Source organism: Phocoena sinus, chromosome 2 (genome assembly GCF_008692025.1).
Source record: "Phocoena sinus isolate mPhoSin1 chromosome 2, mPhoSin1.pri, whole genome shotgun sequence".
Classification (NCBI taxonomy): domain Eukaryota; kingdom Metazoa; phylum Chordata; class Mammalia; order Artiodactyla; family Phocoenidae; genus Phocoena; species Phocoena sinus.
Genome location: NC_045764.1, coordinates 70,066,262 through 70,082,269, shown reverse-complemented (window position 1 = coordinate 70,082,269; position 16,008 = coordinate 70,066,262). Strand labels below are relative to the sequence as shown.

The 16,008-nt window shown below is 37.1% G+C and overlaps 1 protein-coding gene across 1 annotated transcript in view; it reads right to left on the bottom strand.

The window, feature by feature from the left end:
- The window catches only part of CLPX (caseinolytic mitochondrial matrix peptidase chaperone subunit X), a 35,188-nt gene extending 19,454 nt beyond the window's left edge, over positions 1-15,734 (bottom strand). The window contains exons 1-4 of the mRNA XM_032623054.1: positions 15,401-15,734; positions 8,133-8,293; positions 6,356-6,473; positions 54-208 (exon numbers count right to left, since the gene is read on the bottom strand). Coding sequence (XP_032478945.1) covers positions 54-208; positions 6,356-6,473; positions 8,133-8,293; positions 15,401-15,479 — 513 coding nt within the window. The 5' untranslated portion in view covers positions 15,480-15,734. The remainder of the gene's footprint in view (positions 1-53; positions 209-6,355; positions 6,474-8,132; positions 8,294-15,400) is intronic.
- Between the last annotated feature and the right edge of the window lie 274 nt (positions 15,735-16,008).

Sequence of the window (16,008 nt, the reverse complement as noted above, 5' to 3'; positions counted from 1 at the left end):
CAATGAAATGTTTTCAAGATAAAGTGCTTATAAGACTGAACTAAGACCTATACCTTTTTGGGGGGAGGAGGCGGTTTCTGTTGGAATGCCAATTTTACAGCTTCTGCTGCTGATTCAGGTTCTTTAATTATGCTTTTCTTTGAGTCTGCTTCTGATAGCACAACAAAAAAATGATGACATTTTTCACACTTCACAAAGCGGGTGGATGCTGTAAAAGGACAGAGAAAAATAATTCAAATAGTGTTTAACCTTAAAGACTCATTGAAATTGAAACCTACGTACTTGACAAAAATGCTTGTAGTTCACTCCACTAGCCACAACAAACAGCCTAGTTTATACCTAAAATAGATGATAAAGATGAGTTCAGTAAACTACACTTTGTTCACTTTAACTAGGTTCTTTCATTTTGTGATAGACTGCATCTAGAGAAAAGATCAGTTGAAATTATTTCGACTTCTCCATTCGCTAAAGTTTCTTTTTTTTGGCCGCACCACACTGCTTGCAGGATCTTAGTTCCCCAACCAAGGATTGAACCCGGGCCCTCGGCAGTCAAAGCGGGGAGTCAGGGACTTCCCTGGTGGTGTAGTGGCTAAGAATCCACCTGCCAGTGTAGGAAACACATGTTCGATCCCTGGTCCGGGAAGATTCCACATGCCGCAGAGCAATTAAGCCTGTGTGCCACAACTACTGAGCCTGCACTCTAGAGCCCGCAAGCCACAACTACTGAGCCCACACACCACAACTACTGAAGGCCGCGCACCTACAGCCCATGCTTAACGACAAGAGAAGCCACCGCGATGAGAAGCCTGCTCACCGCAACAAAGAGTAGCCCCCGCTCGCATGGTAGAGAATCCCATACAGACTATTAACAGATACAGAGCAAAAGGTACACAGGAATTAGTTACATGTTGGTAGGTCTAGGTATACATTTTCATGTTACCTTTGTGTAACCTAACTAGACAGGTGAAAAGAATTTTTAAAACCATGGGAATCTCTGTCCTTTGGGAATATTATAACTACCTATCCATACATTACAAGAAAAACTGCACTGGCAAGCACACCTCAATCTTCACAAAATAATCTAAATTTTTTTTTAAATAGACAATTCCACATTTAAAAAATAAATTTAACTATTAATTCAGCCAATTTAATTCTTACGTGTCTGTTCTTAAACACAAGGCCAAACAAAAATACATTCTGGATAAATTCTAGCCACAAATTTTAAACTAGATTAGGGGTCATCTGTGTATTCCATTTATCAATCACCTAGTAAGTGCTTCCCTAAAAAAAAAGATCAAGCTATACCAAGTACCTTTGATTAACACAAGCCCAAACACGTTATCACCACCTCCCATCAGTGGGAAAGACAGTGGCTTTAGTTTAGGATAAGGCACCAGTAAACAGGGGAAGGATTAAAGGGCAGAGAAGCCGCTAATCTAGTTCAGGCTGTGTGACAGAAAAATCTGGCCTGAGAACACAAGAACAAAATATTTTTCTGAAGATACTAGGTGAAAGGGAAAGAGAAACACTGACAAATAACATTTGTCTCTGCTTACTGTTTGAAGGGTTGCTTAAATTCTACCTGAATACTTGCAATACAGTTTTACACTGAAACATGTTCAACATATACCCAAGTTCAAGGATTCGATTTTATTTATCAAAATGCTATTTCAGAAAAACAAACAAATAAACAAGCATTGTAATGCATATTTTTTACTCCTAAAAACAAGGGGCAAAATCTGATTTTGTTAAATTATCAGGGGATAAATAAACCTCCTTCCTTTAAATGATTACTAGAGGTATCCTATATTCCTTTATAAACAGAATACTGATTCCAGTAAACATGCTTGTATAATATACCCACGACAGAAGAAAGACTACCTTAGTAAAAACCTTTTTCAGGATATTTGCTTAAATGAAAGTTCTTCATGATTTTGAAAAAGTTTCAGGGTCAAACATAAAATCTCCAAACCACTGCAGGAAAGTTTATTCTTAACCTATGAGAAATGTAATTACAGTAAGCCTTCAGAAAGTATTATATACATAAAAATAAAAACTAAAGGCTCTACCCAAAAGCAAAACATGCACTATGACTCTGTTTAAATGAAGTATAAGAACAGGCAAAACCAATCTCTAGTGATGGAGGTCAAGGTAGTAGTTGCCTTGGGGAAAGAAAGGTTAGTGACTAGGAAAGAACAAGAGGGAGCCTTCTGGGGTGTGGGAATATTTGATATGTAAATCCATCAAACTGTACATTTAGAATCCATGCACTTTCTTTCCTTTTCTGTAAAGAAATTATATCTCAATTTTCTCTTAAGTTAAAATAAAAAAGAAATAAAGACCAAAAAACAGAAACAAACAAAAAAAAAACAACTAAAAGCCCTACCTTAAATAAAAGTAGGGATGCTATTCATGTTTGACAAGTTATTTTTTAAATGGGCAAGAAAAAACTAAATAATATATATCATTATAATCAAGAATCTTAGATATTATTTCAATTTCTGATGATTTTCTATACATTCATAATGGTATCTATAAAAATGGCATTTTATTTCTACAGTCAGTCAAGCAAGAGTAATACCACTATAAGAAAACATAAAAATCACTACAAATATACTTGTGAGATGAAATATGTACAGCAAGATCAATGAGCTAAGAACAGTTTCTACATTAAAAAAATGACAATGAAAGTTATATGAAATTCAAATTTCAGTGTCCATATACAAAATTTTATTGGAACATAGCCATCCTCACTGTTTTACATTGTCTATGGTTGCTTCTGCACTATAACAGCAAAGGAGAAAAGTCACAACAGAGACCATATGGCCCATAAAGTCTAAAATACTTAATATTTGGTCTTTATAGTAAAAGTTTGCTGACTCCTGCTATACAGCATTTAAAAGGAAAGGACTACCCACAGAATGAGAAAAAATATTTGCACATCACATATCTAGATAAGGGTCTAGTATTCAAAATACATAAAGACCTCTTATAGCTCAACAATAAAAAGATAACCCAACTTAAAAATGGACAAAAAATTTAGTCTTTTCTCCAAAGAAGATATACAAATGGTCAATAAGCACATGAAAAGATGCTTAACGTCTTTAGTCATTAGGGAAATGTAGATCACAACCATGATGAGATACCACTTCCCATCACTATGATGGCTATAATAAAAAAAGACATAAATGTTGAAGAGGATGTGGAGAAAATAGAACCCTTACACATTGTTAGTGGGGTTGTAAAATGGTTGTAAAGCTACTACCTCTGTAGCAGTTCCTTAAAAAGCTAAACAAAGTTAACATTTCACCCAGCAATTCCATTCCTAAGCATATACCCAAGAGAAGCAAAAACGTAAGTACACACAAAAACTTGTAAACAAATGTTCACAGTAGCATTATTCATTCATAATGTCCAACAAGCAGAAACAACTCTCAAATGTCCATCAACTGATGAATGGATAAACAATGGAAATACTATTCAGCCATAAAAAGCAATGAAGTACTGATACATAATACAACACTGATCAACCGTGAAAACATGCTAAGTAAAAAAAGCCAGATATAAAAAGTCACATAATGTATAATTCTATTTATATGAAATATCCAGAATAGACATATCTATAGAGACCACAAGTAGGTTAATGGTTGCCAAGGCTGGGAGGGGAAGGGGTGGAAAGTGACTGCTAAGGGTTATGGGGTTTCTTTTGGGGGTGATATAAATATTCAGGAATTAGATACTGGTAATGACTGTACAACTTCATGGATATACTAAAAATTCCTGAAATGTATACTTTAAAAGAGTGAATTGTATGGTATGTGAATAATAATAGCTCAATAAAAAATTAAAATTTAAAAGAAAGAACTTGTATGTATTAACACACAAAGCTCTCAAAACACTGCTGAGTTGGGAAAAAAAACAATTTGCAAAAACATGAACAATATGAAACCATTTATGCTTTTTAAAAGTTATGTGTTCAATGAAGACATATTACAGAAATATATCTTTAGCATTATCTATAATGCTCTACTTTTTTTTTTTACAAAGGGAGATATACATATGTATTCCTCGGGTAATTAAAAATAATTTAAAATGACAAAAAAAGTAGACAATTACTTAAACAGGCCATTCACAAAAGAATTACAAGTGACTAAAAAGCACATAAAAGAACAAAAACAAACAAAAAGCACATAAAAATATGTTTATGAACTAATAACTAATAAATGCAGATTCAAACAAAATGAATAACCCACGTTCAAACAACATTCTTTAGAACCAGGATGATCCAATTTTCAGTGAGTAGACACAGAAGATCCTCAGCATTCAAAAGGGATGCATTCTGGAGAGACTTTTATTATGGGCCAGCAAAACCAAGGAAGAGGGCCTCACTGCTGGGGCTTCTTTCTTCTATGCAGTACAGCTCCAGAGGAAAGGGACAGTGTCATGCTCATCTGTGTATTTCCTGGGCCTAGCAGTGTCTGACTCAACAGATGCTTTGTAAGAATGTACTCGTTTTACTCTTTTCTTCCACATTCTCTACTCCCACATCTCCCTCCCTAATTATAATTCCCAAAGGAAACAGCCTTGAGTTGATTAGTATAGTGTTTTTTATCTAGATAATCTCTAGGGGAGGTGGGAATCTGTATGTTAACAATCACCTTCAGTGATTAATACAACCTGGAAAGTTATGAGAACACTGTATAAAAAGAAAAATTTAATCTCAAGAGGAGCTAGTTTATCCCTAAAGAATTCCAGTTGGTACAAAGGACAGGAACTTCTGAACAGGAAAGGAATTTCTGAGTAAGATATCTTCACTGCTCTATAACCTTGGATGAATTACTTAAACTTAATTTTAGCTACTTCATTTATAAAAATGAGGATATTCCCTGTTTTGACAAAAATAAGATTGTGAGAATAAAATTATACAGACTGACATTTATTAAATGTTAGTTTCTTTCCTTTTCTATTCTAGGAAATTATTTTTAGAGTAGAATTATAGGTCTATAAAGGTTGAAATCTTTCTCTGGGGAAAAAAAATGGAAATTTTCTTGATTAAAACATGTAATATGACACTGCCAGTATGAATTGAGCAATCCTCAGACATTTTGGAATTTTACTATATGACACCAATGTGTTAAAAGTAAATGTTATTTAGAAGTTATATCATCCAATTCTACCACTTTCATTTTATGTTGCAATCCAAATTAATTTTCATTCATACTGATTCTTCTCTTTGATCTCTTACTGGGCAAAGCCACAAAGAGAACCTCATATAGAATGGTACCACTTTAAAGGTCTTTCCAAAATTGTAAAGATATGCTACATGTAATACATTTTCATATAGTGGACAATTAATATTAATGATAGATGTGAAAATGTAACTGAAGTCTCAATATTTGAGTTAGAATATAGAGAATCCTCTCTAGTTAATCATCAGAAACTGAAACTTCTGCCAAGCCTGACCGTCAATCTTTTCACAATTGGATAGTATAGCAGGTACCACGGTAGTGCAAAGTAATTTACTCTTGAGTCATTACCATCAACTCTAATCATGTAGGAAATGATTTATCTGATTCATTAAATAAAATATCAGCAGTAGCATCTCTGCATTTCAGAGATAGTTACTGACACTAACAGCAAAAATAGGACTATTGATGTCTTCCTTCTCTTAGTGTCTGAATCACTAATAATTATCAGACACTTCCTAGAACTGAGGACTTAGCACCTCTGGTAAGTACTCAGAGAGGGAAAATACCTTAATATTTGAATAACTGACAATCTCCAGCTATATGAGATGCTTAATAGGTATTTGAAGAACAAATACAGAATAAATAAGCCTTGCTTCTTCTACAGCTTAATGGTTACATACATGAAAACCCACAAAATCCAAATTTAAAATAAACACATGTAAGCAAAATAAAGAAGCAAAGAGGGCTTCCCTGGTGGCGCAGTGGTTGAGAGTCTGCCTGCCGATGCAGGGGACACGGGTTCGTGCCCCGGTCCAGGAGGATCCCACATGCCGCAGAGCGGCTGGGCCCGTGAGCCATGGCCGCTGAGCCTGCGTGCCCAGAGCAGGAGAGGCCACAACAGTGAGAGGCCCATGTACGGCAAAAAAAAAAAAAAAGAAGCAAAGAGTTTTCTTAAATTACCTTATACCACAGTGCAAAGCATTACTAGTCCAGGAGATTTTTAGTATCTGGTGAACGTAAAAGACTAACGTTAAGTTCAGGAAGAAAATAATTCTAGTTTATATAATGTATGTATTTATAATGTATATGTTTATACAATGTATATAATGCAAGTAACGACTTACAGAAAAGGCAGGGAAAAAGAAGAACAATAGAAGAATACTTACACACAAAGGTCTCTACGTGTGTGCACAAGTCGCCACATTTAGGACAGCGAAGCTGGTTTCCACCTTTCCCAGAATTCCCAGAGCCTGACTTCTTACTGCTTCCCTCACTTGCTGATTTCTAATGTTTGTGGAAGAAAAAAAAAAAAGAAAGAGTCAATTATTACTTTCAGGCAACCACCATGTAACTTAAGTATAAGCAATATTGTTTGTAATCTTATAATTTTTACAATTTTTAGAATGGAATTATTAGTATAATTTATATCTCTATTATCACTGATGTAAAAACAATAAAATCAGTTCTAGTAAACACATATATTTACTGCATTCCTTCTTTACATGGTATGTGCCAGCATGTATAATTAGCTTTTCTGCAATGACAATCAATAAACACTATGGGAAAAAAAATCAATAAGCACTAGTAAATTAAAAAAAGTTACTATAGGTAAAAAACTACATTTCAATGAAATTGAATCAGGAGTTATTATCTTGGCAAGTAGTGACTCAACTTTCTTGAATCTAACTTTTATCATCTCTAAAATGGGGATAATTTCACCTACTTTAGAGGGTCATTGTTAGGATTAAGTGTGGATATGAAAGCACCTAGCATTTTGTCTCACATATATTAATAATTCAAGTGTTGTCAAATTCACATAATAAAAAAGAAATGGTAACTCACTGACCTAATAGAATCACCAATCATCTACTTGCTAGCTACAGAGTAGCCTAACATTAAGTCATACAGATATCTAAGATTTTGAGGTAGAGGATGAAGTAAGGTTTATACTATCATGAGTTGTAAGAACTGTGTGGAAGCAGAAAATGATGGTTATTCCCAATCCAACCAACCATGAGACTGACTACATAGATTATTTTTTTTATTGGAGTATAATTCCTTTAGAATGTTGTGTTAGTTTCTGCTGTACAATGAAATGAATCAGCTATATATATACATATACCCCCTCCCTCTTGGACCTCCCTCCCACCCTCCTCCATCTCACCCATCTAGGTGGTCACAGAACACTGAGCTGAGCTTCCTGTGCTTTACAGAATGTTCCCACTAGCTATCTATTTTATGCATAGTAGTGTATATATGTCAATCCTAATCTCCCAATTCGTCCCTCCCTCCTCTTCCCTGCCTGTGTCCACATGTCCGTTCTCTACGCCTTAATGAAGCTTCTTTACTGCTTTGGGGTGTTAGAAATTTTAACTACTGCTTACTAAGTGCAATGCTTATCAAACTATTTTATGGCTCAGACTGATAACACAAAATAAAAATATGTAGGGACTTCCCTGGTGGCACAGTGGTTAGAATCCGCCTGCCAACGCAGGGGACACGGGTTCAATCCCTGGTCCAGGAAGATCCCACATGCCGTGGAGCAACTAAGCCCGTGTGCCACAAGTAGAGATGCACTCTAGAGCCCAACTACTGAGCTCACAAGCCACAACTACTTAAGCCCGTACAACTAGTGCCTGTGCTCCACAACCAGAGAAGCCACCGCAGTGAGAAGCTCACGCACCGCAAACAAAAGTAGCCCCCACTTGCTGCAACTAGACAAAGCCCGCACGCAGCAACAAAGACCCAATGCAGCCAAAAAATAAATAAGTAAATAAATTAATTTTTTAAAAAAATATGTAAAATTCTTCAGATCATTTTATATATTTCACATTTCCTATAGAAAACACACAAACCAATGAAATACAGAGTAGTATTATTATATTTAATTGTTTAAATGAGGGAACTCAAATATGTGTATAGATGCCAATAAAGATAAAATACCTTATTTCCATCTCCAGAGCCATCTTTACTCATCCCATCTTTTGAAGCAAAGTATGCTGGTGTTTCTGTAAAGGCTCTAAAAGGAGCTCTTCGTAGAAGCTGAGTTTCAAAGGTCCCAAGCCTTCCTAAAACTGGTATATGAATGCGACCACAAGAAATACCTGAAAATACAATGAAATTTAGTCTACACATCAAATATTAACACACCTTCAATAAGTCCCCTGGGGATAAAAATCCCTCAAGCATAAAGGAGGTTGAAAAAGCTATTGTCTTCACAGCAGTAGTACAAACTGGTGACACCATCTTCAAAAACTGGCCCGACCTGTGCTTTGGAAGTAAGGAAAGACCACCCAGGTCATAACAATAAATGGCTCTTTCAAAGTGTGAAAAATAAGTAGTTCAACATCTGCCTCACCTGTAGGGGAAAAAGGCCATTTATGTCCTATATTCTTATACTTCTTATATTATTTCTACCAATGAGAATAAACAATTGACATGAACTCATCTGTCTCTTTGGTTATATGGGGGTAATACCTGCAACAATGGCAACAAATTTCAAATGTTCTTTAAAAAGTTATGTGCTATTCATTAAATCATGTTTTAATAAAATATTTCAATCCTATAGAAAAGAGAAATATATTTCAATAAAAAAATATTGTGTAACCACCATCCAGCTTTCAAACATTTTAACCTTTTGCCATATTTGAAGTTAAAATTCTTAGAAAGACATAGGTTAATCACTGACTTATTTGGCAAACTTTTTCTGTAAAAGACGAGGATAGTAAGTATTTTCAGCTTTGTGGGCCATATATGTAGTCTCAATCTCATTAATTCTCCCTGTAACATGAAAGCAAGTGTAAACAATATGTAAACACATGGGTGTGGCTGGATTTGTTCCATGGGGCCACTGTTTGCTGACTCCTGCTTTTTTCCATATAAATACAAAACAGGCCTCCGAATAAATTATAGTCAATGGCAAAAGAGCCATACTCCCATAAGGCAGCATTTCCCAATTTGGTCTTTAAAAGACTGTTCCCTACACAAGAAAACTGAATGGTCATACAATAGGTTAAACAAAATTCCATAGACTTCAGTACACTAGAGCTATTCAGAATCTTGCATAAGCTATAATGTACATTAATGAACCCCCAAAAAGGAAGTTTCCCAGCAGAGTGCTATTAGGAGGTAATAAACAACCAAGGGGTTAACACTTAGATAAATTTAAGAAACTGATTTTCCCTCCCTCATTTTATTCCCTGCAAAATTCACAACTCAGGACTTAAATTTTCATTCCCACACCTGTTAGGGCTTTTAAAAGATCATGCACACATGTATATATTGTATCCAAATGCAAAAACTGGTTTAAAATTATGTAGGGCTTCCCTGGTGGCGCAGTGGTTGAGAGTCCGCCTGCCGATGCAGGGGACGTGGGTTTGTGCCCCGGTCTGGGAAGATCCCACAAGCCGCAGAGCGGCTGGGCCCGTGAGCCATGGCCGCTGAGCCTGCGAGTCCGAAGCCTGTGCTCCGCAAAGGGAGAGGCCACAACAGTGAGAGGCCCGCGTACCGCAAAAAAAAAAATTATGTACATCAAACAATTCAAAACCAATTGCTTAATTATATAACTGTTTTTTTAACGACTCCCATTTTCCAACACAATTTTGTACACTGTTAGAACTAGTTTCTTTACTGTTAGAACTAGTTTCTTTACTTATCACCATAGGCCATCTCCAGTTCCACGAAGTACAAAAATGAACCCACCAAACTACTCAGGAAAGATACAAGTAAGAGGAAACAAATTTTCTCATTTCTATATAAATTCATAAAGAACACCAAAAAAGGATTATGACATGCCAGTCCCTAACCCAAAGAGTGTAAAATTTTGCTTAACACTATTAAGCTTGACTATTAATAAGGAAAAAAAAAAAACCAACTACATTTGATGTTTTCCTTCTAAGAAACATCTTCAAAAGACATTTCAAATTTTCTCTGTAACATTTCCATTTTTTGCAGTAAATTATGTTAGCTATTACTCTCTCATTAGAATGAGATCTAAGGTAGTTTATGAAATTTAAGCTAAACATTAATGTTTTTCCAAGGACATAATATGATTTAAAGACTATGTCAATCTAAAAAGCAAGTCTAGAAAAAGTCATGGAGGAGAGGGATAGATGAAATCAAGAATGCAGAAAGTTGAATGCACCTTGACGCTGGGTGACAGGTATTTTGGGGTTCAGTGTTCTATTTTGTGTGTGCTTGAAAACATCCATTATAAGTTAATATGAAAGGTAGCATAATACAATAATTTATTATAATCTATGTAACAAGGGTAACTTTTTTATTGAACCTTTATGATGTATTCACAAAGAAAACTACAATTGTAACAAGCTTTATGTGAGGCTATTTGTACTTGGATGTTTAGAACAAAACTTAGCCCTGAAGTATCAGATAGAGTGTATTATTTCCCACTTACAATACATCTTTTAAAATAGTATTTAACAATTTACAATATCTAGTATTATTAGAAAATAAGCTGAAAGGAAATTATCTTTGGCAATTTAAGAGAGATAAAAATTATGAACATGATCCTTTTAAAATCTACTTGAATAGAAAGAAAAAGTGTCCTTCACCTTAAATAATTTATCAAGTAACATATGAAACCAATGCAACCATACAGTCACCACAGAAAATACTATCTGAGAAACATGTTCATATCATTTAAAAATCTAAATTTAAGAATTTCTTTGCTGGCCCTGATGGGATGGTACTGGAGAGCTGTTTTAATATTCTACTGATATAATCTAAGGGCTACACCAACAAGATGCTGTAAATACTAAACCTCTGGGTCTCAAACTTGGGCATGCATTAGAATCACCTGGAGAACTTGTTAAAACACAGGCTGGAGGGGATTCTCCCTGGTTCTGATTAAGAAGGTATGAGGTGGGACCCAAGAATGCATTTCTAACAAGTTCCCAGATGATGCTGATGCTGCTGGTTTGAGGACCCCACTTTTTAAAACCACTGTAAAAAACAATTTAAATGATCAGTCATTCACCAATCATATAAAATCCTCACAGAAATTATTGCAGCAACCCAATCAGTTTTTAACCCATTTTTGTGCCCTCTGGCAGTCTGGTGAAGCCTATTCAGAATGTTTTTAAATGTACAGAATAAAATACATAACAAAGGAAACCAATTATCCTCAAGTAGTTATCAAAATATTTTTAAAATATTCTTTTTTTTAACATCTTTATTGGAGTATAATTGCTTTACAATGGTGTGTTAGTTTCTGCTTTATAACAAAGTGAATCAGTTATACATATACATATGTCCCGTTATCTCTTCCCTCTTGCGTTTCCCTCCCTCCCAACCCTCTAGATGGTCACAAAGCACGAGCTGATCTCCCTGTGCTGTGTGGCTGCTTCCCACTAGCTATCTATTTTACATTTGGTAGTGTATATATGACCATGCCACTCTCTCACTTTGTCCCAGCTTACCCTTCCCTCTCCCCATATCAAGTCCATTCCCTAGTAGGTCTGTGTCTTTATTCCCGTCTTGCCCCTAGGTTCTTCATGACTTTTTTTTTTTTAGATTCCATATATGTGTTAGCATACGCTATTTGTTTTTCTCTTTAAAAATATTCTTCTTAACTAACAAAATTAAATAAGATCTAACAGCTTTTAATGTAACTACCATGATTTCAAAGTAGTGGAAAGTATAAACAATATTTTGAAATACCAGTAATGTAATGTGATATGAAAGTATCTGTGATTTTGATTGGTGACAAATCCACAGGTATTGCTAATACTACTGTGGTTTGCTGCCTACATTCGTAATTGAAGGAAATGCTATATTTCACTCAGATTAGTGAAAATAAAGTTCAAAGAACCTCTGAATTCTATCCCTGGGCCCTTTGGAAGCCTGTGAACCCAGGTGAAAAACCCCTAAAAGCCAAAAAGGGAAGCATTTATGGGAAGTATATTTCGAAAGAGTACTTGGCAGCAATGACAGAAGACAGTCAAGTTAAACCCCTTACAAAACTTCTGTCATAAGGATAAAGCTTTGAGTTTCAGAGCAGTTTTTTTTTTAAATATATATTAGAATAAGGTACAATGATGTTAGGGCTATTAAGAACTTGGAGGGTAATTTATTCAATTTCTAAATACTTGACTTCCTATATTCAATCTTGAACTAAGCATTCTCCAAAAACATACAAATGATTCAGCTTAAAAGATTAACCGATCTTTAATTTGCATTTTAGAAATAGAGCAAAAGAATTAATTAAAATTTAAAACTATATTTGTAGTGACAATATTTTAAGTGTATAACAACTGATGAAATGGCAAATTAAGTTAAATGCTCTCTTGAACACCAGTCCTCTAACCTCCAACACAAATTGGAAACAAAATTCAACAAAAACTCGCAAACAATGCTGGCAACTTAGTAGATGTTTATTGCTTTTAATAATCTCAAATTTTTATTTTATGCCCAAGTTATTACTTCAGGAATACTGAATACTTCTTAATAAAGAAAAATAACATCACTCCTATGATAGCTTTCCTCAAGTTTAAAAACGTTTGATAGGTTTTCACTAAAGCTACTAGTCTGCTGGTCTGAAGATGAACATGCCCAAGAAAAGAGAAATGTTGATTAGGAAATAGTGTGCTATTCTAGAAATAAAGATGCTCTATCATTTACTCACTTTGTCATATTAATTTGTATTGGATTTAACTACAAGAGGGGGGGAGAGGGAGAGAGAGAGAGAGAGAGAGAGAGAATTAAAATCTAGCTAAAAAAATTATGGATGCCCACCAACATGTTTGAGCATCTTCAAATCTTCATTTACACCCTCATGAGGTGACACCCTTTCAATGGACAAGAACAGAAAGCATCCAGAAATCGAGGGATTTACACAGGATCACACAATTCTCACAGCCAAATTCAAACCAAGTACTGTCACTCAGAATTTTTTAAATGGAATCAAACATTTCTGAATGCATATATTTAGAATGCAAACTGACTGTTATATATGCAAAGTACATTTGAAAAAATATACATCAATATTGAAAACACCAGCAATTCAAGTAGAAAAAATATTTTAAAATTTTACTTTACTATAGGTTTCATATTCAAAGAGAATACTGAAGAAAAACACATTAAATTGGATACACATAGCCCAACAGGAAAAGAAAACAGATCCAGTGTCTAGTATGACAATTTATCAAATTAATTTTTCAAACTACAGTTTAAAACTTTTAAAGTCTAACATGACAGATAAACCAATAGAAATAGAGAATAGCGCTGTACTTCAGAGGAGCTCTGAAATCTCCCCTTTTATTCTTAATTCATTATACAAATTTCCTGTTAGAAGACTATATTGATGAAACTATTTTTATTTGTTTAAATTATGTTGCTGAAATTCTTAACTCTGTACATAAGAATAATAAACTAGCTAAAGTTCAATTGTGATTTTTCTATCTTTCACCTCTCTTCCTCTTTCCAAGAATTCTAAATAAAAATAACCCTCTTCAAGGTTTTTCAGGCCTTAAAAAAATACATCTTTATATTCTTGTAGACTTATGTATACTTTTAGAGTTTCTACCATGGAAAACAAACATTTTATGTAAATCCATGTGAAAACCATGTGCTGTTTCATTGTCATATAAAAATATTAAATTCTATAATGATATTGGGTAATGTCTCATACTTTAGGTTTAATTTACTCCTTTACTGTGAAAATTATAGTTTGGTATTTCTGAAAACCTCTAGTAAACTTGTATTAACTGAGAAACAAATAGATAATTCCTAAATAAGTCATTAGCTTTTGCTGATTTACCTAATGATAGATTTAATTTTGAAAGATGTTGTTTTGAAAACAAAAATAAACAAATAGCTGCACACTTCCTATAACTCATAGTTTTCAGGGACAATTGATAGAGACAAAGAATGTTGTCAAAGAAGCCCTCCCTGTCCAAGGAGAACACATACCTTATACAGGCCCAGAAACAATATTATTCTTTGTCTATTCCTCTAAACTCGAAGATGAGGACTTATTCACCCTTCCATCTCCAGCACCAAAGCAGGGCCTGACACATAGCAGGCCCTCAACAAATTTGTCAAATAAATGAATTTAAATATCTGTCACTTTCGAGTGTTTGCAACTCATATTCCTGGAATAGGGATGTCTACTTGTTCAGGATTAACAATGTTCTGGGACTAAATTCACTCCTTTACATTTATGTACCATTTTACAAAATGCTTCTGCCCACACAATTGAATCCCTCTGTGAAATAAACTGTCGGAAAATAAATATTTAGTAAACTGTAAGAATTTTACAATGAAGCTAAAAATTCGGAAAAGGGAGCTTTTTCTAATCCAAAGATCATAAACTGATAATCCAAAACAAAACGAATCTGTCTAGAAGTTAGTGATTATAACAGGATCTAGACTCTTTGCTATTCATAGATTTAGGGAAGAGAAAAATGGTTTCTTTTCCGGAATCTCTTGGCTGGGGTTGCCACTCTTTCACAGCTCCTGATAAACAGAAAGGAAAGGTAAACAAGCGCCACCCTTAAAAAACTACTTGGGGCTGTCAAGTTAGGAAATCCGGCAAACGACTGACTCCTTGAGACACCTAAGCCCTTCAGAAACAATTTCTGCGGGAATTTCCATCTCCCCGGGAGCTTTGCTGCGGCCCCCGAAAAGTAGTGCGAGTCAGCTTTACGTCCCGGTGTGAGCGGCCGCACAACGACTGTGACACCGCGGCCCCCGCGCGGCCTGCGCCCGGGACGGCCCGCTCGGCGCCCCGCGGCCCCGGGGGGACCCCAATAGGGGCGGCTCCTCATCCGGGCCCTTCCCGCGGCCCGCGACAGGCCCGAGGGGAACCCGGCCGGGCTCCAGAAGAGGAGCCGCAGCCAGGGGAGGCGGCAGTCACCTGCGGAGTGGGGTCTGGGGACACTTTTTAACCAACGGAGCACCGCGTGCCTCTTTCAGGGTTTCTGCGAAGCGACCACATTCTGGCCCCAAAGTCAGAGGGCCTGAAAGTGGGAGGGTGGGGGAGCCAGAGGGTTTCACTTCAAATGTGAGAACCAGCTGCTCCAGAGGTTGGCAGAGACCCATGCCACGGAGAAAGGGGGGGTTGCCAGGCGAAGCGCCGAGCACCTCCTCACATCCTCGGGGTGGGGGAGGCCTCTCGCCCTCCCCGGGGTCCCCGCCGCCGCCGACCGGGCCACTGCTGGGTCAAGAGCTCAGGTGCGGGACTACTTCGTTACCTCTTGGCGCGGAGGCGAACGAGGAGCTGATGAGCCGCGCGGCTGTGGCGCCGCAAGTACAAGCGCCGCAGCCCGACATCTCCGCGGGGCCTAGGCTGGGGCTTCGCCCCCTGCCGCCCTCCGGGTCTCAGCAGCCGACTGCTACTCGCGGGGTTCGCTGGCTTGGCTCCGAACTCTCCTGTCGATTCTAGGCCCACTGCAGATATCACCCGCCTGGGAGCAATGCCTTCACACTTTTCGTGCCCCACTGCCGTCTACTGAATAGACACCTAACATGCCCCCCCCTCCACGTTCTCCTCCCCCTGCACCCTCCCCTCCTATCGGGCCCAGGGGGGCTTGCGCGCGCCTGCGTCCTAGGCCTAGGGAGGGGGCGTGGGCACGAGCCGCGCGTGCGTGAGACACAAACGTAGGCGAGGGGAAGGGGGCGGTGACCTGGGCGCCAATGAGCACGCTACGGCAGAAGGCCGATTTACCCCCGCCCCCACCAAATGAAGAACTACAAGTCCCGACCCACAATTCTTCCGGAAAGTCCCTTTATCCTAGCGTTGAAAAGTTTGCGATTGTAGCGGAGAGATGCATGCCGGGAGTTGTAGTTCCAGCTCGTAACA